This window comes from Melanostigma gelatinosum, assembly GCF_949748355.1.
Source record: "Melanostigma gelatinosum genome assembly, chromosome: 20".
NCBI lineage: Eukaryota > Metazoa > Chordata > Actinopteri > Perciformes > Zoarcidae > Melanostigma > Melanostigma gelatinosum.
The window spans coordinates 12,938,607-12,963,889 of NC_136653.1; the positions used below are offsets into that span (position 1 = coordinate 12,938,607).

Here is a 25,283-nt window from a genome sequence, read left to right on the forward strand (position 1 = left end):
TCCTTCCGGGTAAACACAAAAGTCATCTGTGCCCATATCCCTCACGGCGAGAGGAGCCAATGGCTTAAGGCCTTATCTGCCCTCTGGGTCACATAACACTCTGTGTTCCTCTAGCTTGGAAAGCAGGTTTTATGTACTCAATTGTTGAAGCAGTGGATTTGTTTTCTGTTGCATGCTTACAGATACGTGCATCCTTGTGTGTGTGTGTGTGTGTGTGTGTGTGTGTGTGTGTGTGTGTTGTTATGTCTAGACACGTGTCATTGCGGTCACCCTTCATGTCTCCACTGAGTGTCAGTTGAGTGATGAACTTCGGCAGGGAGGTGGCCCGACAGACCAGTTGTTACACATATGTGATAGAGGATGAGGATCCAGCCCTGGCGAGACTGAATGTATTCGAGGTGAGGCTGTCACCAAATTGTATGAATTTCTTCATTTTCTCCAGAAGAAACCATTTTTAGTTGTCGGTTCTCTCCTCTACAAGCATTTATAGTATGAGCAGTGTTTATGTAACACCCCATCAGTAATCCCAACCCTGTGTAACCTCAAAGAAAGTCATCGTAAAGAGCTGAATAGAGACCGAACGGCAACTCGACTGTTGTGTGACAATGTATGTTGCTGTGCTCAAACTTACCAGACAGTTGAACAAATACACACATCGTATTTGAATTACTGCAGCAGTAACAAGACACTGACCGCTGTTAATGCCTTTCAGCATCAATAACGTGAATTCTCGCTGTCATGTAATCTGTGGTGAAACCAGACTAATGGAAAAGTGGATTACGGGCTCTTCTCTTGTCATCACACTCCGATTGTATTACATCCTACATCACTGTGTAGCTGGCTGAGAAGGGTGACCTGGCTCTCCTGGAGAACCTGGTGAGGAAGTGCCCGGAGGTCCTAAGTGAGAAAGATGAATGTGGGGCTAGTCCCCTTCATCACGCCGCTGCAGGGGACTGCGTCAACCTCATCCAATTCATCACCACTGTCATAGACTCACTGGGTAAGCTGCCTCCATCATCTGTCATAAGTTGCTCTCCATCAAGGGTGAAATATGTTTGTTTTTAAAGTATATAAAGCAGTATGTTTGATAATTACATTACAAAGTACTTTGTCGAAGTTGACTGTAGCTACATGCAGCCTTATGTCTTTGCATGTGTGTGTGTGGGGTATATTTGCATGTGCTCTCCCAGACCTGAACAGCTGTGATGAGCAGGGCAATGTGCCGCTACACTGGGCAGTGGAGAAAAACATGGCGGGGAGCTGCCGGGCTCTTCTGGACCTGGGGGCCGACCCCAACATCCTCAACACGGCCCTCCAGTCCCCTCTGCACCTGGCTGTCTGCCTCGGACACAACGACCTGGTGGAGGTGAGAAGGCCTGGCTGACCATATTTGACTTGGGGATTTTGTGCGTAACAATAAACCCAGTGCAAAAGTAATGAAGATATTATGTAAGATTAAAAACTAAGAAAACGCATAGTAGAATATGAACAAATATTAGAATATGTGTTGTGCAGAAATGTGTCTAAAATATGATTCACCACCCCTTCACGCTCAAATAAATGTTCATATGGAGTCGACTGAATTACTCATGTAAACTAAGCTTTAGTTGCTCTGATAGACCCAGTATGCCAACAGGAAGTACATTTGTTTCATCATCAAGACTTAATAACAGCAACAGCATGTTCTCCCTGCTGCTGTCTGGCAACTCCACCTTATCCTCTACACTCCAACAAAATATGTTTATCTTTTTTTACGTCAAGGGACTACAACCGCATTTTGTTGTACAACCCTGTGTCTTACAATGACAATAAAAAACCTTGATAATAAAAATATGGTCGGTTTAAAAAAAAGGATAGTAGACAATCATGACATCACATATTTTAAAGCTCAAGAATGTGTTACTTAAAGCAACGCTGGACTCTAAAGTCAACGGTTTATGTATTTTGACAAAACCTGACTGAACCGTCTACTTGGAAAGACATTGTCCCGTCATCCCCATCTGGCTGCTGTCGACAAACTGACACAGTTGCGGTATTTTGGAGGATAAACGATGCCGGCTTATAGAGAGTTGAGGACAGAAACAGGGTGGAGCTCACTCTTAAATGTTTTCCTCTGCCCCCTGCAGCTGCTGGAATCCTACAGTGCTACAGATTGCAATCTTGAGGGAGACCTTGGGAACACCCCATTGATTCTCGCCTGCTCCCTCAATAACTTTGAGGCTCTCACCATGTTGGTATGTACAAGAGTGATGCATTCAGACTCATGTCTTCCTGCACGACCCAGTAAAGAATAACTTTCCATTCGCACGGAACAGATGATGTAGCTGTCCTTTCATGCTGACTGCCAGCCCTCTGCAGCTTTTGCCTCTGATGAAGAATTGTCTCTTGTTTGTCTTCCGTTCTCCTATCTGTCAAAGTTAAAGCATGGCAGAGCGCGGCTCTGCAAACAGAACAAGCTCGGCCATTTCCCTATGCACGCGGCTGCCTTCGCAGGTGCAAAGAACGCCATGGAAGTGATCCTGAAGGCTGGTATGACAAAAAAGATTGATCACTCATCAAAAATGTAAAAGTGCTGACTTTTTTACAAGGCCAAACACCACATTAAACTGAGAGATAAGAAGAGAGTTCACCTCAGCCCCTGGAGACATTGAGAAGAATGAGCTACACAGGCCAGATGTCACAGTGTGTTTATTCGCAGTGGGAGGTCTGTTTGTCGAATCGTATGTTGTTGGAGAAAGATTTAGTCAGAGCACAAAATATTTACGACATTTCTGTGACTGCTCAGCAAGGGAATTAATGGGTATTCACATTCTTGTGCTGTTTGGGAATTTACACTCACGGCACAACATAGAAACAGTTACTTACAACTTCCTTCCAGTAGAAATGACGGAGCACCTAAAGTTTAAAGTCAAAGACGGAAGGTATAAAATAGAGGCAGTGTAATTGAAATTCGTCTTGAAAACTTGTCAGTGATAAAAACAAATAAGCTTACGCCAACAAGCATTAACGAAGAAACCTTCATGGTGAGGCTTTTATGTTTTCAGTGCCTCATTCACAATAAAGCAGTTGATACGCTTCTCTTCTGGCAGGAGAGAAGCTCGGCCACCAAGCTGAATCTCACATCAACTATTTAGACAAGTCCAAGAGCAGTCCCCTCCATCTGGCTGTACGTGGTGGGAATATCGAGAGTATCCGCTTCTGCATTGCTGCTGGGGCCAAAGTTGACCAGCAACAGGTAGGGACGTCAACAACAACAAAAACAACGAGAAAATCTCTACACTCTAAATCTCGACGCTCTAATCTGTGGTTTTCATGAACCTTTCTGTTCCATTCATTCGCTTATCACCACTGGTTGTTTTTTTTTAACAACTCTGCATAGCATGGTCATAAACATATACAAATATTGCTTTCCATGTGTCCGTTGCACGCTTTGTCAGACTTCCACTGTGTTGTAATCCTGATCTCATTTGGCTACACCTGTGAAGCATTTCCCTGGCGAAGCATCGCCGCACTGTCAGATCATGCCAGCCGTAACATGCCCATCTGGGAGTGATCGTAATATCTGGCTCCGGGGTAGTGGCCAGAACTACAGCAGGAATAGGGAGTACAGTAATAGCTTCGGTTGGCTAAATTGATACAAATTACCTCCGCTTACATTGTGGGATCTGAGTGGATCACTGACCTCCCCTTGCCAGTCCTGTTATCTCATTAAAGGCTTGTCTTACAGCCACCAGTGCTCAGCCAGTAAGTCTGGGAGATAAGTTCCTCGTGTAAAACTGAGGAAATGTACAATATGTATGTGTGTGAGTAAGTACACATGCTTATTCCTGCGTGTGTGTTTCTGTATCTTCTGCTCTGTCTAACTTCGTGTGTCACGGTGTCTCTCTACAGAGCGAACATAATTGTGTTTGCTGAGCTTATGAACATTCATTATATTTATATTCATATTTCATCGTCCCTAATGGAACCGTGTTTGATACTATGTGCAGAATGACAGGTCCACGCCGCTTCATTTGGCCTGCACCCAGGGGGCTACTGATGTCGTCAAACTGATGTTGTGCTCCTTTAACCAAGTGGAAGATGTCATCAACCTGACTGATGGGGCGGGTCAGACTCCTCTACACAGGTGGGCTTACACTCGTTGGACTTTTGAACATTTTACTTTATATCAATTATGTTGGTGATTTTCTGTGTGTGTGTTTTTAGGCCTCTGCTCGAATATTGCATACCCATACTAAATAGACTGTAAATCTGTAACTACAAGGCCTATTTTAGTCATTTTGATGGAATAGTACAGGTAACACTTGTGAGATGTGTTCAGGTGTGAAACTATTGTGTATATGTTACTGGTTAACAGTGAATGAAGATGGCACACAGCTCAAATTGAAAAGTTTCAGGTTCGTTGAAAGCATGAATATCTTTTTTTAATGATGCAGGCGAAAGCTAAAAACTCGCCCAAATCACAGCACAACATGCCAGAAGTCTCTCTGCAAAGTTTTTGCTTTTATAAAGTGAAGCAAAGAAAAGTTAGAGAGGTTTAGTACAGAGAGGTCACGGGAGGTCGAGCTGATTTGTCATTTTGGAAGCAGCTGTTCCAGCTGTTCCATTGTACTTTTATATATTATATAACTCTATATTTCACTTGTTTTATCACTAATAGTATTCAATCTATCCAAATACAGCAGTTTGGCATCATGTTGAGAGCCTGAGGCCTCTCTAAACCCTGTCTGTCTGTGAACCACGGATCAATTCTCATCTGCCTGTGTGTACGTGAGGCTTTTGTCAGCCTATGATTGGCCAATCCCAGACTATGACACCTCTTTAGACGCGTCAGAGTCTCATGCATGCAGGGGTGGTAACGTGGGTTTGATTGACAGAATCGTTAGAGGAAAAAAGCAGAAACGCGCCGTGCGTGGCCCTGTGGAAAAACTGATTCGCCGACAGTAAATTCCCTTCCCCCACGGTCCCCCAGCCTTGTCTGACCCCCCTTTCTCCAGGAAACACTCGAAAAAACACAGGAAATACGTAGCAACAGTGTTTTAGCCGGCAAACATGGAATATGAGTCCTTTTTTGTAGCAGTAAAACTGCCTGTGCCAAAGCACACTGTATATAATCCATTGGGCTTAATACTCTTTATTCGCAGAAAGTTTGCCGCGCTTCTCCTCACACAGCGTTTTTATTTTTTAAATACATTTTTGCTCTGGGATAAATGAATGCAGGATTTTACATTTCGTATTTGAGGCGTCAAATATTCAACAACTTCATTCTTCCCAAAATAAATGTGTTGTGTCCAGATGCTCTTATACATAGAAAATTATTATAAACATGATATAAATAAAATGGAATAAACACAGTAAAATGTTACCAGTGAGATGATTATTTCAGTCTTATTTTTAGCATAGTTAATCAAAATTTTGATTGGTTGTTAATTAATAATAAAGTCAATTTTTGTGAAGTTCAAGTATGAATACCACAATGTAATGCAAGTGTGAAAGTCCTGCATTTAAAATCTTACATACAGTCAGGGCCATAAGTATTTGAACTATGACACAATGTTTCTAATTTAGCTTATTTACACAACTCCAATGGATTTTAAACTAATCAGTCAATATGTGGTTGAAGTGTAGACTTTCAGCTTTAATTCGATGGATAAAACAAAAAAAATCACAATGACCGTTTAGGAATTACAGCCACTTTTACACAGCCACCCACATTTTCAGAGGCTTGTGGTGTTAAAAAATGTGGGCTCCAGAGCAATAAACAAAACTGGTACCGTCTGCTTTCTTTGGGAAATGAATGGTCATATTTAACATGGAGTCTAATGGAGCAGTTGGTTGGGGTTGTCGATACGAGGGATTGTTATGTGCGGGACTATTTCTTGTACGGTTGCAGTGACTGTCTAGAGACTCATCATTATTGTATACATTGCCAGGCACCCAATATAAAGTCCAGTGAGTTCATTTGGCACATAATCCCCCGTAAAACCCCAAATTGACAAGACATAACGTGTCAATTAGTGAGCTTTAGAGGTGATGGTATAGATTTTGTTACCTTTGGACAGAGCCAGGCTAGTTGTTTCCCCCTATTTCCAGTATTTCTGCTAAAATAAGCTACCGGTAATCAGATGCTGGCTGTGCTGTGTTCATCAATACGTTGTATACCGGTAGTTACCATTTGTTAATTTGTAAATATACATTGTTTCAATTAAACTATTCATAGATGAGCCCCTTTAAAATGTACACTACTGTGTTTATGCAGATGTGTAATATCTGTGGTTACTATCTCAACTGCTTCGTCATGCTGTGTACAAATCAATCCGACTGCATATTATCAACGCTATAACACTGAGGCAAAAAAGAGAAACACAGATATAAAACTCCTGGGTACGGCTGACCGACTAATGAGCTTTAATTTGGGGCAATAACAATAACATGAATACATAATAAAGATTTGCTTCCAGCTATTTGTGTTGGCGCAGACAGCCGCAGAGTCAAATCCGATACAAGGACAAGGGGAGCATACTGAGTATACTGTATAAATATCACCCAAATACCAGGTATTCGTTTTTAAAGTTCTTCATCGAAGTGAGCCATTGCAGTCCAAAAATATGGTTGTTATATCATGCTCTGACAAGGCAGAATTAGATTGAGATTGTCTTTGTTGTTAAATCCTTGACTCCCAAATCCATGTCATGTGTGGCTGGTTTACAACAACTGTGTTTACTTTTCCAGGGCTACAATATTTGACCACACAGAGCTGGCTGAGTACCTAATTTCTTTGGTAAATAAGGCACACACAAACACACACGAGAACACACCCAACAGCTGTTACGCACACTCCCAACGTCAATATCAGGGAGTGCGTTATTAATCTCCTGCCATAAAGACAGCACAACTGCATTTTGTTTCCACCTGTGCCGAGGGCTGTTTTCATTGGTCCTTCGATTCCATTTAGTGATTTGGTCATTCTGCCATTGTACTGAATTTGCAATTTCAAACACACCTCTTGACTTAGTAAATGTTAACGGTGCTACCTATTGCTTTTAGACCATCTGTCACCATCTGCTGCTCTTCATAGACCGTTTTAAAAGAACTGTGTTGCCAGGAAAAAAGGGTCCAAGTGTATCTCCTGTCAACTCGTTCTGTAAGCAAACACTGGCTACAGCAGGAAATAAACGTTGTCCACACGAAGCCTGTTTACTTTTGGAAATCTTGAAATGGTCAGCAGAGATTGACGCCACTTGGCACCGAACGCCAGCTGATTGCTTTGAGATGGTGGCATGTTTGGTTTTAATATGTTGAAAGACATCAACAAATCAAGCGATGACAGCGATAAGACTTAGCCTCTTTGATTAATTGGTTTTTTTTGTTTGTTTTTTAATTTTTCTTGATCTAAAAGTTATATCATATTTTAATTTCTTTTGAAAACACAATGTTGCTTCTCGCCTCATCCCCTGTTTGGTCTCAGATTAAACTTATATCATTTATGTCCCTAACCAGGATGTATTGATATTCGTTTTTATGATCAAGTCATTTTAGAGTTCGTTAAACCGTAGTGCTGTTGCTGTGCCTATCAAGCTTTGATCAGCTCTAGCTAGCAAACTAATAAAGCTAATGTTAGCCGCTTGTGTTGCCCTGTCTCTGCATGACTTTTTCCAACAAACTTGAACTCATTTTGAAATGAGAATCTTGGGGTTTCTTGACGAAATCTGTAACTCGACTGATAACGCCAGCTTCTGATACGCTCCTTTGCTTCGGTAGTAGCACTATGGGGGTAAGATGGTCTAACGAACATTAGGGCAGACAAACACACTGTTTAATCAATTCTTACCAGTTTTGCTCTTGTATTTTTCCCATGCTGAGTTTAAAACTCTTCAAAATCAATATCTAAAATGTATCTAATGTCCATTCCATTTAACTACCCATTAACATGTGCATGTGCCAAACTACACATCTCATGTTACACATCTGAGATTATGAGAAAGGTAGGGAGCTTTATTTGTGAAGTAAAATAGCGGCCTCCTCCTGGTTTGCACAGTAAAACGATGCACAAGCATGCAAACCCCACTCTGGTTGAACAAACACGTGAAATGCAGTGTATCATTTAATATGGATGCTGCTTATTTTCCCATGGCCTCATTTGTTACGTGAGTTAAATCTCATTTGTAATTGCAGCAATGTGTGTTAAATTGAATGTGGTAATTAATGAGGGAATTATAAGGTTTTAGTACATTCTCTTCTTAGGGTGCAGACCCTAACAGCATGGATTGTAAAGGAAACTCTCCCTTGCTGCTGGCTACGAGCTGTGGAGCGTGGAGAACTGTGGCTCTGCTACTGTCAAACGGTGAGCTGTACTCTACTCTACTTCACCACCAGCGGTATTCATATCATTTGTGAAATGCCTGATGATGCTGGCTCACTCGCATGCATATGTTTATGTCTTTTAGGGGCAAATGTCAACGTGAAAGACACGGGCGGTTGTAACTTCCTTCACCTGGCCATTCTCCAGCCCAAGGGTCTGAAAAACCTCCCACAAGAAGTACTGCAGGTCAGTTAATGAGGCCTGCTTGTGACTCATCAAATGCACGGCATGCTGCTTGGACAAAGACCTCATTATTAAGACTGGAATTTGATCACTCTAATGCCCTTAATCGATTTGCCTTGAGCCTGCATTCAAGGCCGGCTGATGAAGTTCATTATACTCTCACTGAGCCACATAATCCTTTAAAAGACTGTAAGCTTTACCTAATGCTATGATGATGCTTTCAAAATGAGCCTCAGAGGATGGCTGATATATTTACAGAAGTTATATTTACAGAAGTGACTGCCGCAGCATACTAAAGTATTCTGTGTTAATGCTTTGTCTAATACACATATTATTCTATATATATATATTATAATGTATGAATGTATAAATGTGTTTATAATGTGTCTAACTTTAGCTTGGCAGTGTGAAGGCGCTGCTGAGCTGTGAGGATAACGAGGGCTGCACCCCTCTCCACTACGCTTGCAGACTGGGCATCCATGACTCAGTGAAGAACATGCTGGGCCTCTCGGGGCAGGGCGGCCTCGCTTTGAAGTCGAAGGACAAGAAGTCCGTCCTGCACTTTGCTGCTCAGTGAGTTCGATTGGTCCCCGAGGGGCATGGCTTTCCATACCATTAAACTGAACAATACTGACCTGATTTTCACTCAAAGTTGCTCCAAGTTTGCAAATTTGCTCAAAGAAGTGCCAGAAATGTCACTGCAGCTGACATTGACCAGTGTGGGATGGACTATGTTCCTTTTATATTGTGCCTATGATGTTGATTTAAAGCTACAGCATTCAATTTGCAGAAAAACGGCGCACTCTGCAATTCTTTTCTACACAACAAATAGCTTTATTATTAGGAAGGAAAGGTAGCTGGACATCACATTCCAGTAGTTCCTCTGTACCAAGTCTTATGTATTAATAATCAATGATACCACAACAGTGTGAAACATTAATCAAACACGGATCTTCAGAGGACTTTGACTTACGATCTTCCTCAGGCCAAGGCTTTTATCGCTGTAATTGAACAACAGTAGTCGGATGAAAAATGAACAACGTGCCTACATTTAAAACTGTCTCCTCACTGCTCAGTCGTGTTCATCTTGTTAGCAATGTATGTGCTCAAAAGCCTTCTGATTATTAATTGCATAGTTAATACTCAGTGACCATAGAGGAGCTGTCACAAGAATAGATTTCAATTAGAGAGGCACGTATGGAGAAATGTACTGTGTAATAATAGTGTGAAATGAGTGGACATTCCACATTATTTCTATCGATTTTTCTATCATGTGCACCTATTTCATTGGCGCTATTGAGGACAAATAAAGGCCATGCTATGATATCATACTTTACCTCTCATCGACACCTCATTCGCTTTCCGTAGCGGCCCCGCTGCACCGACACTGCTGACCTTCTTAAAAGGTTCGGAGACAAAGAGAGATCATGGCAATATGTCACTTCTGTTTATGTCCTCTTGCTATTTTGCAGCATCCCTGAGTCAATAACACTTACCGACTCACTTTTACCTGTAATTTAACGACAGGTTCATGCCCTGTGACAGCCATCTTAAGTGTCTTTGAGCACTATAGTCACGCTCGCCAAGATGAACCGTGCTGTAACTGCCCCGGACCTCTGGCTTTGCTGCGCTGTGGGCCTTGCACAAAAAGCACTTTTATTTCAGAGATCAACAGATCTCTACTGCTTCTCCTCATCCCTCTTGTCTTCTAAGGTACGGCCGCATCCATACATGTCAGCGATTGCTGGAGACCATCACAGACACTCGTCTGCTGAATGAAGGTGACGAGCGAGGCCTGACACCGCTCCATTTGGCTTCAAAGGAGGGGCACACCAAGGTGGTACAGTTCCTGCTGCGCAAAGGAGCTCTCTTTCACAGGTACGCTCATGTGCTTGTAGAGGAAAACATGCACAAATGTAAAAAAAAAAAGTACATATACTGTACATGCAAAAGCATATTGCACTATCATTTTGGATGTCAAAAGTCCAGCAACACTTGTAGTACCAAGAGCAAGATTTTGTTGCTGGCACTTTGCCCTCTTCAGACTTTGTATCTACTCCACAGTCCTTAGAAATAGGTGAAGCAGTGCCAGAAACCCCTACTCTGCTTCTTGTTCACAGTGATTACAAGGGCTGGACCTGTCTGCACCATGCTGCATCTGCAGGATACACACACACGATGGGCATTCTCCTGTCAGCCAATCTCAAGTTACTGGATAAAATAGATGAGGATGGGGTATGAATTACTATCATTTCAAAAGGTTTATCATTGTCCAAATCCAATGATATCGTAAATAGTTCGATATTTGATAGCACAGTCAGATATCAGTGTTCAATGATAAATGCAGAGTACTCTCTCCTGTTGTGTATTCATGTACCAGAACACTGCAATCCACATCGCAGCAAGAGAGGGCCATGTGGCTGCAGTCAGGCTCCTGCTGTCTCACGGAGCAGAGCTCACCTTAAACAACAATGACATTTCGTTCCTCCATGAAGCTGTGCAAAATGGGAGAACAGATGTGGTCAATGCTGTAATTGACAGTGACAGGTATGTCATGAATACAAAAAAAAGCTCTTAAATAACGTAAAAGGCTCAGCTTAAAAGAATTAAAATGTGTAACACCAAAGTCCATCATTTTTCGAAACAGGTTGTAGTGACTTTGACGCTGCAGTTAGTAACTTTTATGAAAAATACGTTTTTGTTATAATATTTGCTCGAACTGTCACTGTATCTCGACAGAAGTATATATAAGACAAATAATCTGTGAAATTCAGGTTCTTCTGCCGTTTTTTCGAACAAAGTGTCAATCAATGCTCGTGAATCACGCGCTGATCGATTCGGAATCAAGATTCTGTTACTCTGTTGCCTTTTTTTCTCACCTCACGCATGTTTTCAGAAACATATTTCAGTGAAGGCAACTGCAGTGTGGGCGGTGCCTGGTTTTGACTCAACTGTTTTCAACAAGCATTGTCACAAACATTGTCATTTTACAGCAAAGCAGTTTAGAAAAAAAAAAAAAGCTTTCTGATTAATTTGTGTTTTTCCACTTCCAGATCACATGAGGCTTTGACCCTGTTCAAACATGGCTCTTCCCATGGAAGTCCCATACGTGACATGATTGAGTGTCTGCCTGAGTCCACCAAGGTTTGCCACTGGCAAAGAAAAGAAACAATCCTCATAACTTGTCTCTTTCTGCAGTTTGTATTGGTGCTAGTTGAGCATTTTTGGAAGAACGCGTTAAACTGTGTGTCACTGTGTTTTTCTACTTTCTTCAACAGCACCTATTGGACACCTGTGTGACGGAATCTGCTGATGATCACAACAGTCCTGACTTTCATGTAACACACCTCGAAAATACACAATAAAAAACACCACAACAGTCTATGACGTATGAAGATATGCAAGGCAAAACAAATGAATCAATTCTTCATATGTTTTAGATTGAATACAATTTCAGGTGGCTCCAAGCTCCCCTTGATTCAATGAAGTATTACAAGACCGACAGCGTTGGGCCACTAGCTGCACTCAACGTAAGCAACTTTTATTTTTTCTCATAAATAATTTTGGTACAATGGAATGCAAATCATCTACTCCCCCAGGACTGATAAGAAGTAAAGTTAAATTGTAGTCACGCCCTTTAATGAGGCTCTGTATTCACAGGCTCACAGTTTGCACGTAGAGGCTCATACTAGGGTCAGCTAGCTCATCCGTAAGGGACAGCGGTGTCAGGTTTTCTCAGATTTTCATTTCTCTGGCGAAAGAGCACAAGGGTACGAGAGAGGCATAAGGGTGGCAGGATGATATAAGTCCACTGCTCGTGGGTCAGTCATTCTCCTCGACCCCTACGAGGGTCCAGGTGGGAATAGACTGAGGTCAGGTTGCTGCTCTCCTCCTCTTAACGCTACCATAAGTTGGGTATACATGTATGGACAAGCTTCTAAATGTGGTTCTTAGTAGTCAAGACATCTTATCTTGCATTGCTAGACTGTATTTTCTATTGACTGTTAGCAGTTGATGTATCAAGGGAAGGCTCTAAAGAGGCAAAAGCTGTAAGCAATGAACCTACCTCAAGCTCCAAAGTGCTTAGCGCGGATGTCAATTCATTTTTGATATTGTTATGGGTTTTGCCGATGGACCTAAACGCACACACAGACTCAAGAGTAGAAGATTATTGAAAAGATGTAAGCTGAGGGCGGCGAACAATGGCTGGGGAGGCTGGAGCGAGGCAAATGAGGGTGAGGTAATGGTGTGGCTGGTGGAAAAGCTGTTTGAAAGCAGACAAAAGGTTTGGCAGGCAGGTTGGCAGGTAGACTGAAGAAGATGGTCCTGGAGCACAAAGAGCACAAGGTTCACCAGGGATTTACACCAGGAGGCAAATCACAAGGAAGCCGAGATTATCAAGAAAAGGCCTGAGGCGTGTACTACTGTAGCTGACTGAACGATCTTGAGATGGATGAGGAACCAGGTTGGATGAACTGCAGTGTGATGAGCTCCATTGAAGGCAGGTGTTTGTAATCAGTAGGTAACGGTTTGGGAGCAGGTGAGGGAGTGCCTTACCATCACTTGTTCTTTTAATACACAGTCGCATTGCATTGTTGGATTTATTACCAAACCACCAACAATCTCATATGTATCCAAATGTCAGACATACTTTCTATCAGCTGACGTCATCCTACATCCTGCCTGCGATTCAATAAGATTCACATCCCTTTAAATCGTTTACGCTGTAGCCGTCAGGCTGTTCTTCCCCGCTTGTAAAAAAGTGTGCCATTAACGGCAAGCTGTTACTCTTTCTGCAGGCGATGGTGCAGTACAACCGCATTGAACTCCTCAACCACCCTATCTGCAAAAAGTACCTAGCAATGAAGTGGTGCGTATGTTGCAACTTTACAGACCACATCAAAAAGAAACCTTCTGAATGCATTATTCACTTTGAATGTTATTCTTCTCGTGTTAAAACCGTCTTTGTTTTAATCCACAGGTATGCATATGGGAGCCTGGCTCATGTGATTAACATGTTCACGTACCTGTTAGGCCTGCTGCCCCTCACTCACCTGATAGTGACTCTGAGGCCCAGTATGAACAGCACTGACACGGGCGAGCACCGTATCATCATGGTGGAAGTATCTTTCGTTGAGGTACTATTGACAATTGACAATCATAATATTAAAGAAGTTGAAGCTCTGTCTTTGCATAATGTGTAATTTATGTTCCAAATGCATCAACCTTTGCCAACCTTTCGATCTTTCCAGCTCAAGTAAATCTCAATGTCCTTCATTTCACAGCAAAGTATGTTCTTGTCCTCCTGTATGGTAATGGTATTGGTCATGAGCGTCTACTCCGTGATGAAGGAATTGGTGCAGATATCACAACAGGTAATGTTAATAAGCATGTCTCGTTACCTCACATGAAGTGTGCGCTCATCAATCTGTTCAGCACCAGGTCTGTGTGGACACATTAGCAATCAGGTGTGATGGATGACTGAATCACCGCCGTCAGGATGTCACCTCCACACTTTACTGTCGTCATTTCGATCATAAACTACCAGAAACGCTTCCACATCACGGCAGATGTTTCGGAATATGAAATGTTTGTTTGCGTGATCGTTTGAAGAGATCAACATAGATGCATTTTTTGTCCTTTTTAGTTGGGATGACAGGTGGTCTTTAGGGGGAAATAGCAGGTCAACAATACATGTCACGTAGAAGTGGCGTACCCCATCGGAAAGCTGGAAAGCTAAAGATTCATTTCATGCAGCTCAGCAGTGTGTGTCAACTCATTCTAGTCACACATCTGCAATACCATTGTGCTGTGGTTAGGCGCCTATTCGAATTTAGAACATAATGATGGAAGTATAACAGGGTCGTTCCCATGCTGAGGCTGGGAATAATCCAGATGTTACAAAAGGTAATTTTATACAATGACGTCAAACGGCTACTATGGGGACTAATAGGGGTTTAGTGACCGCATAGGGAACCGCTACAGCCTCTTGAAGACAGTATTGTCCCACAGGTCTCACAAGGTTAAAGGCCCAGTGTGTAAGATTTAATGACATCTAGTGGTGATTTACAGATTGCAACCAACTAAATTCCCCTCTGCTTACCCCTCCCTTTGCAAACGGGTTGGAGAACTACGGTTGCCTTCAGATAGGGATAGTTATCTTCAGGATTTTAGTACACAATACTCTGCTCTCCTGCATGACTAAATAATTGCTTTTAAAAACATATATATATATATATATATATATATATATATCATTTAAAAATTCAAAACAGGATTAGAATTGATATTTAAATGAGCAACAACAGTAACAAAGTCACTATGTAAAATCATTAATATCTTACTGGAAACAAATGTAAAATGTTATTAAAATAAATAACATTTCTGAGTGAAGTTCATGAAGAAGACAGATATCCGTTAGTATCTGTCATTCCTCCTGTCGTACGAGATGCTTTGTACAAACTAAAAGCAGCAGGTCGTGCCTGCTGTGCTTGTGTAAACACAGCAGCGGTGCCGGACTGAATTAGGTTTCACTTTATGTGTCGATGCTCGTTGCACAGATGTATTGAGAAAATATTGGCTTTTTACTCGCAGATATTTGATTGCACGTACAGTAACACACGTAGTTGCTGTCAACTCCAGTATTCTTCACCGGTTGGCTTCAGCACAGCGGCCTCTCTGCTCGCTCTTCGTGTGTGTTTGTGTCTGTGTGTAATGAAGGTAGTTGGTCTGTCGAATTAGTTGTGTTTTTTTTGGTGATTTTTCTTTTCTTGTCACAAAAAGGGCTGGAATTACCTCAAGGATTATTCCAACCAGAGTGACTGGTTTTCTGCAATCCTCTGTCTTTGGTTCATAATTCCCACCATCCTCAATGTAGATGGTTCTTTACACTGGCAAGCAGGGTCCATGGCAGTTTTAAACTCCTGGATTGGATTTCTTCTTTATCTCCAGAGGTACTGTTCACTCCGACTTAACAGCGCCACTTTAACACAATGTCTTTTTTTATGATATGTGGAGGCCACTAACTCTTGCAATCTCTGCTTTCTCCAGGTTTGAGGGCGTTGGCATCTATGTTGTGATGTTTTGGGAGATCATGAGGACAATGGTCCGTATTGTGATGCTGTTCCTGTTCCTGGTGTTAGCATTTAGTTTGGCGTTCCATGCTCTGATGCTAAACCGGGTAGGGGAAGAAAGCAATAATCAACATTTCTGAAGACTAAAAGTTTATTTTTCTGTTACTTCTTTCTACCCCAGCTCTGCTTCATGCTTTGAACCTGAGTGCAAGCGATTGGTTAACTCTCATAACAATTAATACAGAAGGCTTTATCGTCTTGAAGTGCACTATGCAAAGCTAAGCTAACTGGCTGCTGGCCTTCATATTCACGGTACAGACATGAGGATGGTATCAATCTTGCAAATAAACATATTTCCCAAAATGTTAAACCATTCCGATGTTGGCATTAGAAAACATGGCCACAAAATCATTCCTCGTGGATCATGAACATTAAAAAGCACATATTAAGAGTAATTAGGACAGTAGATGACGAAGTGTCCTGGCCTGGACCAAAGAGTTTGAGAGACTGACCACAGGTCTAAATAGACAACTGATAGCACCATCTTCAGGCCTCGCTGGAATGGGTTGAACACATTTGTTCGACATGTTTTGTCCCCAGCACATCACCCTGTAATGTACTGCTGGTGTGTGACATGCTCTTGATATTATGTGCTGCATTTTACTCGACTCTGTGTATGATCGCTTACAATCCTTCCCACTAACGTTGAACAGAAGGGAGACATTTTATCGAAAAATAAATCAATATCCAGCTCATGCATGTTTTAGAATGAATTATTTTACACCTCTTTTAAAAAAAAGGCTCTACAGCATTTAACTGTGATCGATAAAGCTGGTATTCTTTTCTTTTTTTTTTACCTTTAGAAAGAGTTTGACACCGTGCCGCTCTCCGTGATGCAAACGTTTGTGATGATGGTCGGGGAGCTGAACTACCAAAGTAACTTCCTGGACGCTTATCTGAAGAATGAACTTCCTTTCGGCTTCGTGACTTACTTCGTTTTTGTGCAGTTTGTTATGCTGATACCAATACTGCTGGTGAACCTGATGGTAAGTATGCTCTTGACATCCCGGTGTGACCATGTTCATTGACTCCTTAGAGACATCTACCGCTCACAGAAAACTGATAGTACTTTTAAATTGCGTAACAAATGATGTGCTTCTTATTCGTTTTTGGTTATGTTGTAGATCGGTGTAGCTGTTGGAGACATTGCTGAAGTACAAAGAAATGCAGCCCTGAAAAGAATGGGCATGCAGGTAAAGATTGAAACAGCTGATCTGTTCCTCAATTTTTTTTATGAATGTTGCATTTTCAAAACATCAAAGTTATCTTTTATCCTTTTTGTTTGCTTGCTTAGTCTGCCATGACTTGATGGACAAATAACTACACACAAGCACAGCATTATGATGTTGTGGTATTTTGTCCTTGAGGCCTTTTTAGAAGTAAACTTTTTAACATAGACACGTAAGATAAGATACATTCATAGACCCGATATAAGAAGTGGATGTAATCACTGTGATGTCAGCTGGTTTGTGAGTAACAAAACCCGCATATAGCTTTATAATTTCTTCTATTTCTACACCGTCACAGCCTGTATAGGGAAGGCAACATTATTTTGAAAAGCGACTATTTTGACAGATGTACTTAAGAGTATAAGTAATGATATTTGTTTAGCCTAAGAATGTATAACCTTTAGGTTGAACAGAGCTCAGAGTTTTTTCTTCAAAATTGCACTTCTGGCTAAAAGAAATCTGAATTTCTGACCCCAGATTGAGCTGCACACCACTCTGGAAGACAAGCTGCCTTATTGGTTCATGAAGCGAGTTGACAAACCCTTCCTTATCATCTACCCTAATCGCCACTGCTCCGGGGTATGCTCAATACTTGCCCAAATCAGATAATGTACAACATATTGATCGGTCTTTGCAACTAATGTCAGATTCCTTTCTTCAACTTTTACACCTGTTAACAGAACTATATTAAGCAGTTACTCATGGGTGAAGAGGAGAACATTGATGTCTGGAATCGACTGCAGGTCAAATCAAAGAGCTGCAGTGTGATAGAGAATGAGCTCAGGAAGCAGAAATGCAGGTAAAGCACTCAAGATTGCTAAAAATAATCACATGAGAGATTTCTATTCCCTGGAATCATAAACTGCATTCACCACTGAGACGATGGAAATGGCATGCATATATTAAAAAACGACCAATAGGAATGCAACAATTATGATATATTCATAGGGTATGTCAAACCATATTTGATTGATGAGCGACCCCTAGTGGTGACATAGAAATAAAGACAGTTACCAGGTCACAGAAAGATGTAATTTACTGTATAACTTTCGACAACAAGCACCACTCAACAGTAGCGCCTGATTATTCATCCGTTCGAGTTTAAATGAAGACTGTCTCTAAGCCACATCTCTGCTGTATTTGGTCCTCAGGGCGAAGGAGATGTCAAGCATGATGGAGAAGCAACACAACCTCCTGAAGCTCATCATCCAGAAGATGGAGATCACCTCAGAGGCCGACGAGTACGATGGCCCCGTTAACGTCAGGGGCAACATGTGGCCCAGCTTGAGCCAGGCTAAGCCGAGAAGACACGGCACGTCTCGGTGGGCCCCACTGATAAAGGCCATCGAGACCAAAAGAAGCTGAAGCGTATGGGACAATTAAAACGTCTTATCATAGCAACAACTATAACCTTTTACGACGTTATTTATCACATTTTAAAAGTATAGGTATAAAGGGGATAATTACGTGACTACTTAACGACTGTAACAGTTAATTGAATGAAGTGCTTTAACGTTGAGTTGCCTTAACTAGTGTGTGATTTGACACTGAATAGTTTTGGTGTAATGTTGTTGTAGATGTTATTATTGTAGTCTGAAACAGTAAGTTTTGTGACCCACTGATGAACAAATGTATGAAGTCCGTCTGTGGTGTGTTTACAGTGTTGCCATATTTATATTATGCACAAAGTGTGGCTGTTTTTGAGAATGCTGTAATGTGGCTTGATGTGCAAGGAATGTTATTAAATGGAGCGAAGTAAAAGTTCCAACTTTAAAAGTAAAATGAATGAAATTATGAATTTATCATTTTTTGAGACAGAAATTAAAGCTGCAATCAGAGCAGAAGGATTTATATTCGTACAATTGTTTCCTTAGTGCAGGAAAGTTCCTGGCAGGGCATGTGTTATTAATGTAAACAATAATAGGAAAACAAATGTCACAATGGTTTATGGATCATTGCCTCTGATTCGTGCACTGCCTTCTTGTCACACACACACACACACACACACCAGCTTTAGGCCTGGCTTTAGTGGCGATCATGGGAATCATAGCAGGTTGGGAGAGGAACAGAGGGAGGCCTCTGACATCATGAGCTTGCACCTGTCCCTCTGCTCCTCCAACTCAGGGCCCCGATAGAGGGCACAACCCCTGAGAGTCTTTGCTGATGGACAAATGTTAGTTCCCCTTACAAGTCAGGTTTTAAGTAATATTTATTACTGTTAGCCCTGAATTTAATTATTCCCAGGGCAAACACAATAACCATGTAACCATCAATTACACTGAAGTTTGGGACAAAGGTTTTCTGCTTTTACTTGAGCAACTACATCTACAGAGTGACAATGATACAAATAGCTTTATCTCAACCTGCTCCACGCCGATAGTGAACGAAGCAGCAGCTTGAGATATGTGTCGCATAGCCAACAACTTTTTGAGTTATATGTTTTTTAAAAAGACGACAGCTTGTAAATGAGAAGTAAATCCAACAGCAGATTCCCTTAGCTTGCACTTTCAAGTTTGTCATTCGGGCAGTTCGCCTCGCTGTTGGACGCAATGACAGAAGGATGAGATGACAGGAAGCTCTGACCGTCTCAGCAGCACAAGAGGAACTTATAGCTCAGTCTATTGACACAACCAAGGATAAGCTAAGTTTCCCTCCAAGGCCCAGCTGATGGCAGGTCTTGTGAAAACCTTTATGGAATTGCGGGATTGTGGGAATCCTTGGATTAGGGAGCATTCTTGGTCTGTGAAAGAGGGAAATATGAGTAGTGGAACACCGCAGAACACTTTAAAATCACGTTGACTTTCCATTTTGACACTTAAAAATGTAGATAGAACATCCTTACAAACAAGTATAACAAGTTTTGAAAATACTTTTAATAATAAAGGGAGATTGGAGCCAGCGTGATGGAAGTATTTTTTCCACACCAGTTTTGGAACAGTACAGCATTCAGTACAGTAGTTTTCTAGAAATCCTGCTCCCACATCTCCTGTCATCTTCAGCTTTACTCCAAAGATGGACTTGCATTTTTTTGAACATAGTGTATAATGTTTTCCCTTCATGCAGTATCTTTGTGAAAACATTTTGCAATCTTGCCGCTTCAGAGGCCCAAAGCAATCTCAGTCTTCTCTTTCCCCCGTTAGCGCTGATCTCGATCCACACGGTCCGATCTCTATCGACGGATGCTCTTGCTCTCAGAAAAGTTTGGATGACATCAAAAAAAAGGCAGAAATGACTAAGTAAAAAATGTTTGGGACACTTTGAAGATGGTGCCTCCTCGCCTCTGCCACACCCACGTCATGCCAACGCTCCAGATGTCATGGGAACCGATAACAGCTGGTGCTGGTGCACGCGGGCTGCGTGTGAAAGGTTGCCCCAGCTGCAGAAACCCAATCCCTCTGTGAAACCAGCAAAGGATTAGACACTTTTGATAAGGTCCTCAAGACATTTCTATTCCCAAAACACATCTGTGGGACCGACACAAGTTGGGGAACATTTAACTATATTTGTGCATTTCCAAATGTTGCAAAGGGTTGTGTGTATTAGTATCAGGGGAAGTTGTGTCTTGTATTAAAAGGTATTGGATGGATTATCTCTGTGTGGTGAAATGAATCCTCAGACATCCTCAGAGTCACTTTGCCATGTCATTCCATCTCCCATTTACCAATAATAAGCAATTCATTTATAGGGTTTGATGTTGTTATCAGACTGCAGATGAGCTACTTGTGTCTTTATACATGAGGAGACAGAGTTGTGGTCTAACTGAGGTCATGGTGGTTTGGAGGAAAAGGGGAGGAGAAATGTTCAGAAAAAACTGTAGAGATGCCAAGTCCAGGACACTTAAATGAGAGGGGTAGCTCGGCAAGGAGCCATGTTTCAGCTTTAGAGACCTGCAAGTTTCAGACTTGACCTCAAGCAGTTGGTATTGCAGCATTGTCAAGTCAGGACAGGGTGACGGAATGGGAATTGAAGTGGTCATTTTTTAAATTTTACTTCCAACCTCGTGTTGTTTAAAAAAATCTCATCAAGCTGACATTTTCAGTCGGTTGCTGTCCCTAAAGTGCCACTCGTGTCACAGCTGGAGCGGCAATGTCCACCGGCTCCGCTGCAAGTGATGCCGAGGACTATGAAACATGCCACAGAAGGACTGACACCTCGCTGGAGAGCAGCGCGCGGGAGATTCCCTGCTATAATCCCAGCCGGTATTCAGACGAGGAGTTCGAAGACAACGGCGCGGAGGGGAGAACCAAGCGCGAGCGCAAACTCTCCAGGGCGCAGCAGAAGGATGCGCGGCAGTCGCAGAGAAACGCGGCCAACGCCAGGGAGAGGTCGCGCATGAGGGTGCTGAGCAAAGGGTTCTCCAGACTGAAAACCACCCTGCCCTGGGTACCAGCGGACACCAAGCTGTCCAAACTGGACACGCTTCGACTTGCCTCGAGCTACATCTCTCACCTGAGACAGCTCCTGCAGGACGACCGATTGGAGAACAGCTTTGTGCACCCTGTCAACCTGGTATGGCGCTGTTGAGATGTTTTAAAGTGAACTATCTCATTGTGCATGACTTTAAAAAAAGATGTAAAACGACTGTGTTAGTGTTTGAATTTCATAGAGAGCACCAGTTTGTTGGATGTGTTTCTTTACTGTTTCTTTATTTCTTACACTGTTTCTTTAATTGTTTTTAAATCTCCTTTTCTTTTGCCTTATGTTTTGATGCTTTTAATGGTTTTATGTGAAGCACTTTGAATTACCTTGTTGTTGAAATGTGCTATACAAATAAACTTGCCTTGCCTTGCCTTGCCTTACTGCTATAAACCTGTTGTCTTTTGCTTTGATAGACCTGGCCATTCATGATGACAGGCCGCTATGAGGACAGCGGCATCTCACCCACTGTGAGACTATGTGGCGCAACAGCATAGACTTCCTCCTTCAAACACCAGCTCTTTTTCTTACAGAGCCCGCAGACAATTTGAAACCATCCTGTCCATCTTTGGAGAGCTGTCAGTGGCTCAATATCCCCCCCTGGATGTCCTAAGCAATGGCTTTGAACTGAAATCCAACTCAAGCTTTCGTACACTGAGGACTTGTATTTCAGCGTGTCAGAACAATAAAGACTACAAGTTGTTTTCAGATATGTAGTTTCTTGTGTGCATGCCAATTAGTGTTATTGACGTAGAGTGCAAAATCACCTCACAACTCAAAATGCTGTGTTACTTTGACCTGAATTGCAAAAGTTGTGCATTCTTCTATATTCTATGTCTACAGTATTTATTGCATTTGTGATATGATTGTCCTTTTATATATTTGTATTTCAGATAAAAAAAATAAATACTTGTAATGGCTGTCTTCTGTCCTTGTGTTACATTAAATCAAACATCATACTTAGTCCCTCGGAGATTTCGTTTTTTTATTTCCTCTATTGCAACAGAGCCCAGGTTGTCACGTGACGTAAAATGCACAGTACGCAAATCCATGAATCTTGATGGTTTAAATAAAAAGTCTGCAGCAGATGGATCTAGTGGTGGCTGCAGCACACTCATAAGCTGTGAGTAAAACAAGTCTGATATACAGTATATATATTTATTTGTCATTTAAGCATGCAACCACACGTGCATGTTGGAAAGGTTTTGATATTTTTTTGAAAACTGTGTGGTTTGGTTCCATTGTGCTATAATCAACTAATAAGACACTTACATAAACTCAAATATTCACAAAACAGTGAAGGTGATACTGAACTTAATTTTGCTGATTTTTACAGATCTTTTATTGTTATTGTTCTGGCTGAAAAATACATGGTGAGTGTTGAATGTGCAAAGCTCTACTTCCTGTAGTTTTTCTGTTTATTCTGATCAGATTGAACTGCACATTTGGACCACATCTCTGATCTGCCAGCAGGACTCCAGATATCGTCTCATCAGACGGAATGCAATTATTCGTATTTCAGTCAAAACAAAACGAAAAAACTTCACAAAGCATTGGTCAAAAGTTCAGGGAGAAGCAGAAGTTCACTCACACCCCCTGTAACGCACACATGCACAGCCAAACACACCCCCCCCCCCCCCCCACACACACACACACACACACACTCACAACCATCCACAATTAGCAGACAGAGAATAATGGACAGTGATCTCTTGATGTACGAGTCCTTTCATTCAGTTAAACCCCCAAACGAGGTGAGTACAGATGGATAGAGATCCAGGCTCCCGGGGGTGGTGATGGCACAGAATGACAAAGTGCTTGAGATGAAGAAAGAGACGCAGAGAGTCGAGAGAGGAAGAGTTTTCATCGGGTCCGGGCAGAGTCGCAGCTGTTGCCGTGTTGGTGAGTTTCCCAGAACTCTGAACTGCTCTCCTGGGAGAACGCAGCCACTTTGCTGGACCGGGACAGCTAATGAGCTGCCTTCTCACACTCGGTCTGCCTCCGTTCTCGCTCCATCCTCTCCACAATGTGAATGTGCATTGAAAACGAGGTGCCATTAATCAAAACGTGGCATGTCAGCAAAAAATGTTGACGTTTTCGGGCTGGCTTGCGCTTATAGTCCACTGATCTCACTTCTCTGTGAGTGAAGCTGTTTTATTTCACAAATCAAGCAGCGGAAAGTGTGTGTGTGGCAACAAAGTCGGCGCTGCTGAGATGGAAACGTGTTGCTGCAGCAGGTTTCGTTGAAGTTCGTGCGGTTTGTAATGTTACAAGAGTGGCATCTAGTGGGGAGGAACGTGGACAGCAAACCCACGGTGCTCCTCACATTCAGCTGAGCACAAAAAAACACCACTGTGGCGAGTTAACCTCTCCTAATGTGGAACTGGGAACCTTTTCAGAGTGGATATCAAGTACAGTCCTTTAATGGAGAATTTAAGAGAACAATTGAAATGTTGTGTTGCAAGTCACGTGCTGTTTCATTGAGTTACAGCTACAGCCCTGTCTGTGCACTACTGGTTGTATAAATGCAAATGAATGTTTATGAAATTGAGCCTGTTAAGCCTAAAAAAACACAAAGCAACTGTCCTAAAAAGGTATTGCAATTAGTACTTTTATTATCATTTTTTGATATCCAAAGTCTGCAAATTCATTGAAATGACATTGTTTCCAATTGTTTCCGGATGTCTCTGTGAGTCTCGTTTTACTTGATGCTATGCAGCAATTTGATTGATTTCAAGGTACTAATGCGACTAGAATGTTTCCAAATCAAGGAGAGCTTCCGAATCAACAAGTGGAATAACATTACACCATTGGCAGAAGCTGTAATTGTTTTAAGAAAAAATAGGATTGAGGGTGATAAGCAGTATGAGATGCTACATTTGGAGAAATCAAGGGACGTTTTGATATGTCTACTTGGCGTAGTAAGAAAAGCACAGGTGTTACTAATAACACTAACAATGGCTCTGCAGAGCCAGCACGCTGAAGCGGCTACATTCAGCTGTCATTAATGTTATCACTAACACCTGCGATATGCCGACTGTGACAAGTCAAAGTGTCTCCTGTGGAAAAAAAGCAAATGGATTCCTGGAGATTTACTATTTAAATTACGTTGAGTACAAAACTGTCCAAGTTTACAGGACAAGGACAACAGGAAGATTTTGTTTTTGTAGACATAGGAAATTACAAACACGTAAAATGAAGTGCATGAAAACCTGCCTGATTTTGAACTGTTGAAGTGTTGAACTAATGCACTAAAGCTCACCTGCAGTAAGCAGGTTTCATGAAATTCAAAGGTTGAAATACAAATATGAGCTTGCATTATGTCTCCTGGAGGACAGGGCTACATTGTGGCCTTAAACACACACTACACCATCTGTTTTTGTCCAGCAGAGGTCAGCATATCTTCACAATGGTCAAAAGTTTGGATTTGGAAGGCCTCAGCAGCAAATTCATTTTTCGTGTTTTCTTCCTCCATACATGGTCACCAAAAATCAATTGTTTAATTACCGTTTCTGTTTTTTAAATGCATGTAAATGAGAAGACAACAACAGCACATTTTTCATTTGCTCCTTTGTTTTGTTCAATGATCATTATTCTTTTCTCATCTTTTTTAAACATTTTTTAGATATTAGATTCTTTCAGGTGGAACACATTGCTTTGAAACAAAACTGCATCGTCAGCCATTACGGCTCAGACTGAAACATTTTTCGTTTGTAGAAGAATTTCCATGAACAGGAAGGAACTGTAGGTCCAAAGCCAACATCAGGGGGGTTCAGTGAGGCTAACTGTGGCCTTCCAGCCTGGACGCTTTGAGCTCTCCAAACCCACTTTCAGCATGTTTGTTATTCAATATCCAGTCACTCAATACCACTAATGAGAAAAGGGATATGTAAATCCTAAACTATTTCAATCACGTTTGCCTAATGTATACACTTCCTTATGGGAAGATTAGTTCCTCTG

At 41.8% G+C, this 25,283-nt stretch overlaps 2 protein-coding genes across 2 annotated transcripts; both read left to right on the top strand.

Annotated features, from left to right (window-relative positions):
* Positions 1 to 302: 302 nt before the first annotated feature.
* trpa1b (transient receptor potential cation channel, subfamily A, member 1b) lies at positions 303 to 18,272 on the top strand (the record flags this gene model as incomplete). The annotated part of the gene is made up of 27 exons (XM_079292349.1): positions 303 to 398; positions 838 to 1,000; positions 1,191 to 1,366; positions 2,127 to 2,234; positions 2,418 to 2,529; positions 3,090 to 3,235; positions 3,990 to 4,126; positions 6,733 to 6,781; positions 8,245 to 8,344; positions 8,448 to 8,548; positions 8,943 to 9,118; positions 10,259 to 10,423; positions 10,666 to 10,780; positions 10,926 to 11,092; positions 11,599 to 11,689; positions 11,824 to 11,883; positions 11,986 to 12,075; positions 13,345 to 13,415; positions 13,527 to 13,683; positions 13,831 to 13,920; positions 15,329 to 15,498; positions 15,596 to 15,725; positions 16,482 to 16,664; positions 16,803 to 16,871; positions 17,385 to 17,486; positions 17,588 to 17,706; positions 18,059 to 18,272. The coding sequence occupies 27 exons, from the start codon at positions 303 to 305 to the stop codon at positions 18,270 to 18,272; spliced, it is 3,357 nt and encodes a 1,118-aa protein (XP_079148475.1).
* Positions 18,273 to 20,895: 2,623 nt separating this feature from the next.
* msc (musculin (activated B-cell factor-1)) lies at positions 20,896 to 21,996 on the top strand. Its single transcript, XM_079291888.1, has 2 exons — positions 20,896 to 21,416; positions 21,740 to 21,996. Exons 1-2 carry the CDS (start codon positions 20,994 to 20,996, stop codon positions 21,818 to 21,820), a joined length of 504 nt encoding a protein of 167 aa, XP_079148014.1. The 5' UTR covers positions 20,896 to 20,993; the 3' UTR covers positions 21,821 to 21,996.
* Positions 21,997 to 25,283: the final 3,287 nt, after the last annotated feature.

Excerpts from the sequence above, each read along its gene's own strand:
- msc (XM_079291888.1), top strand. The coding sequence starts at position 20,994 with ATGTCCACCGGCTCCGCTGCAAGTGATGCCGAGGACTATGAAACATGC. Across the intron at positions 21,417-21,739 it reads TTGTGCACCCTGTCAACCTG|ACCTGGCCATTCATGATGAC; the intron begins GTATGGCGCTGT and ends TTGCTTTGATAG.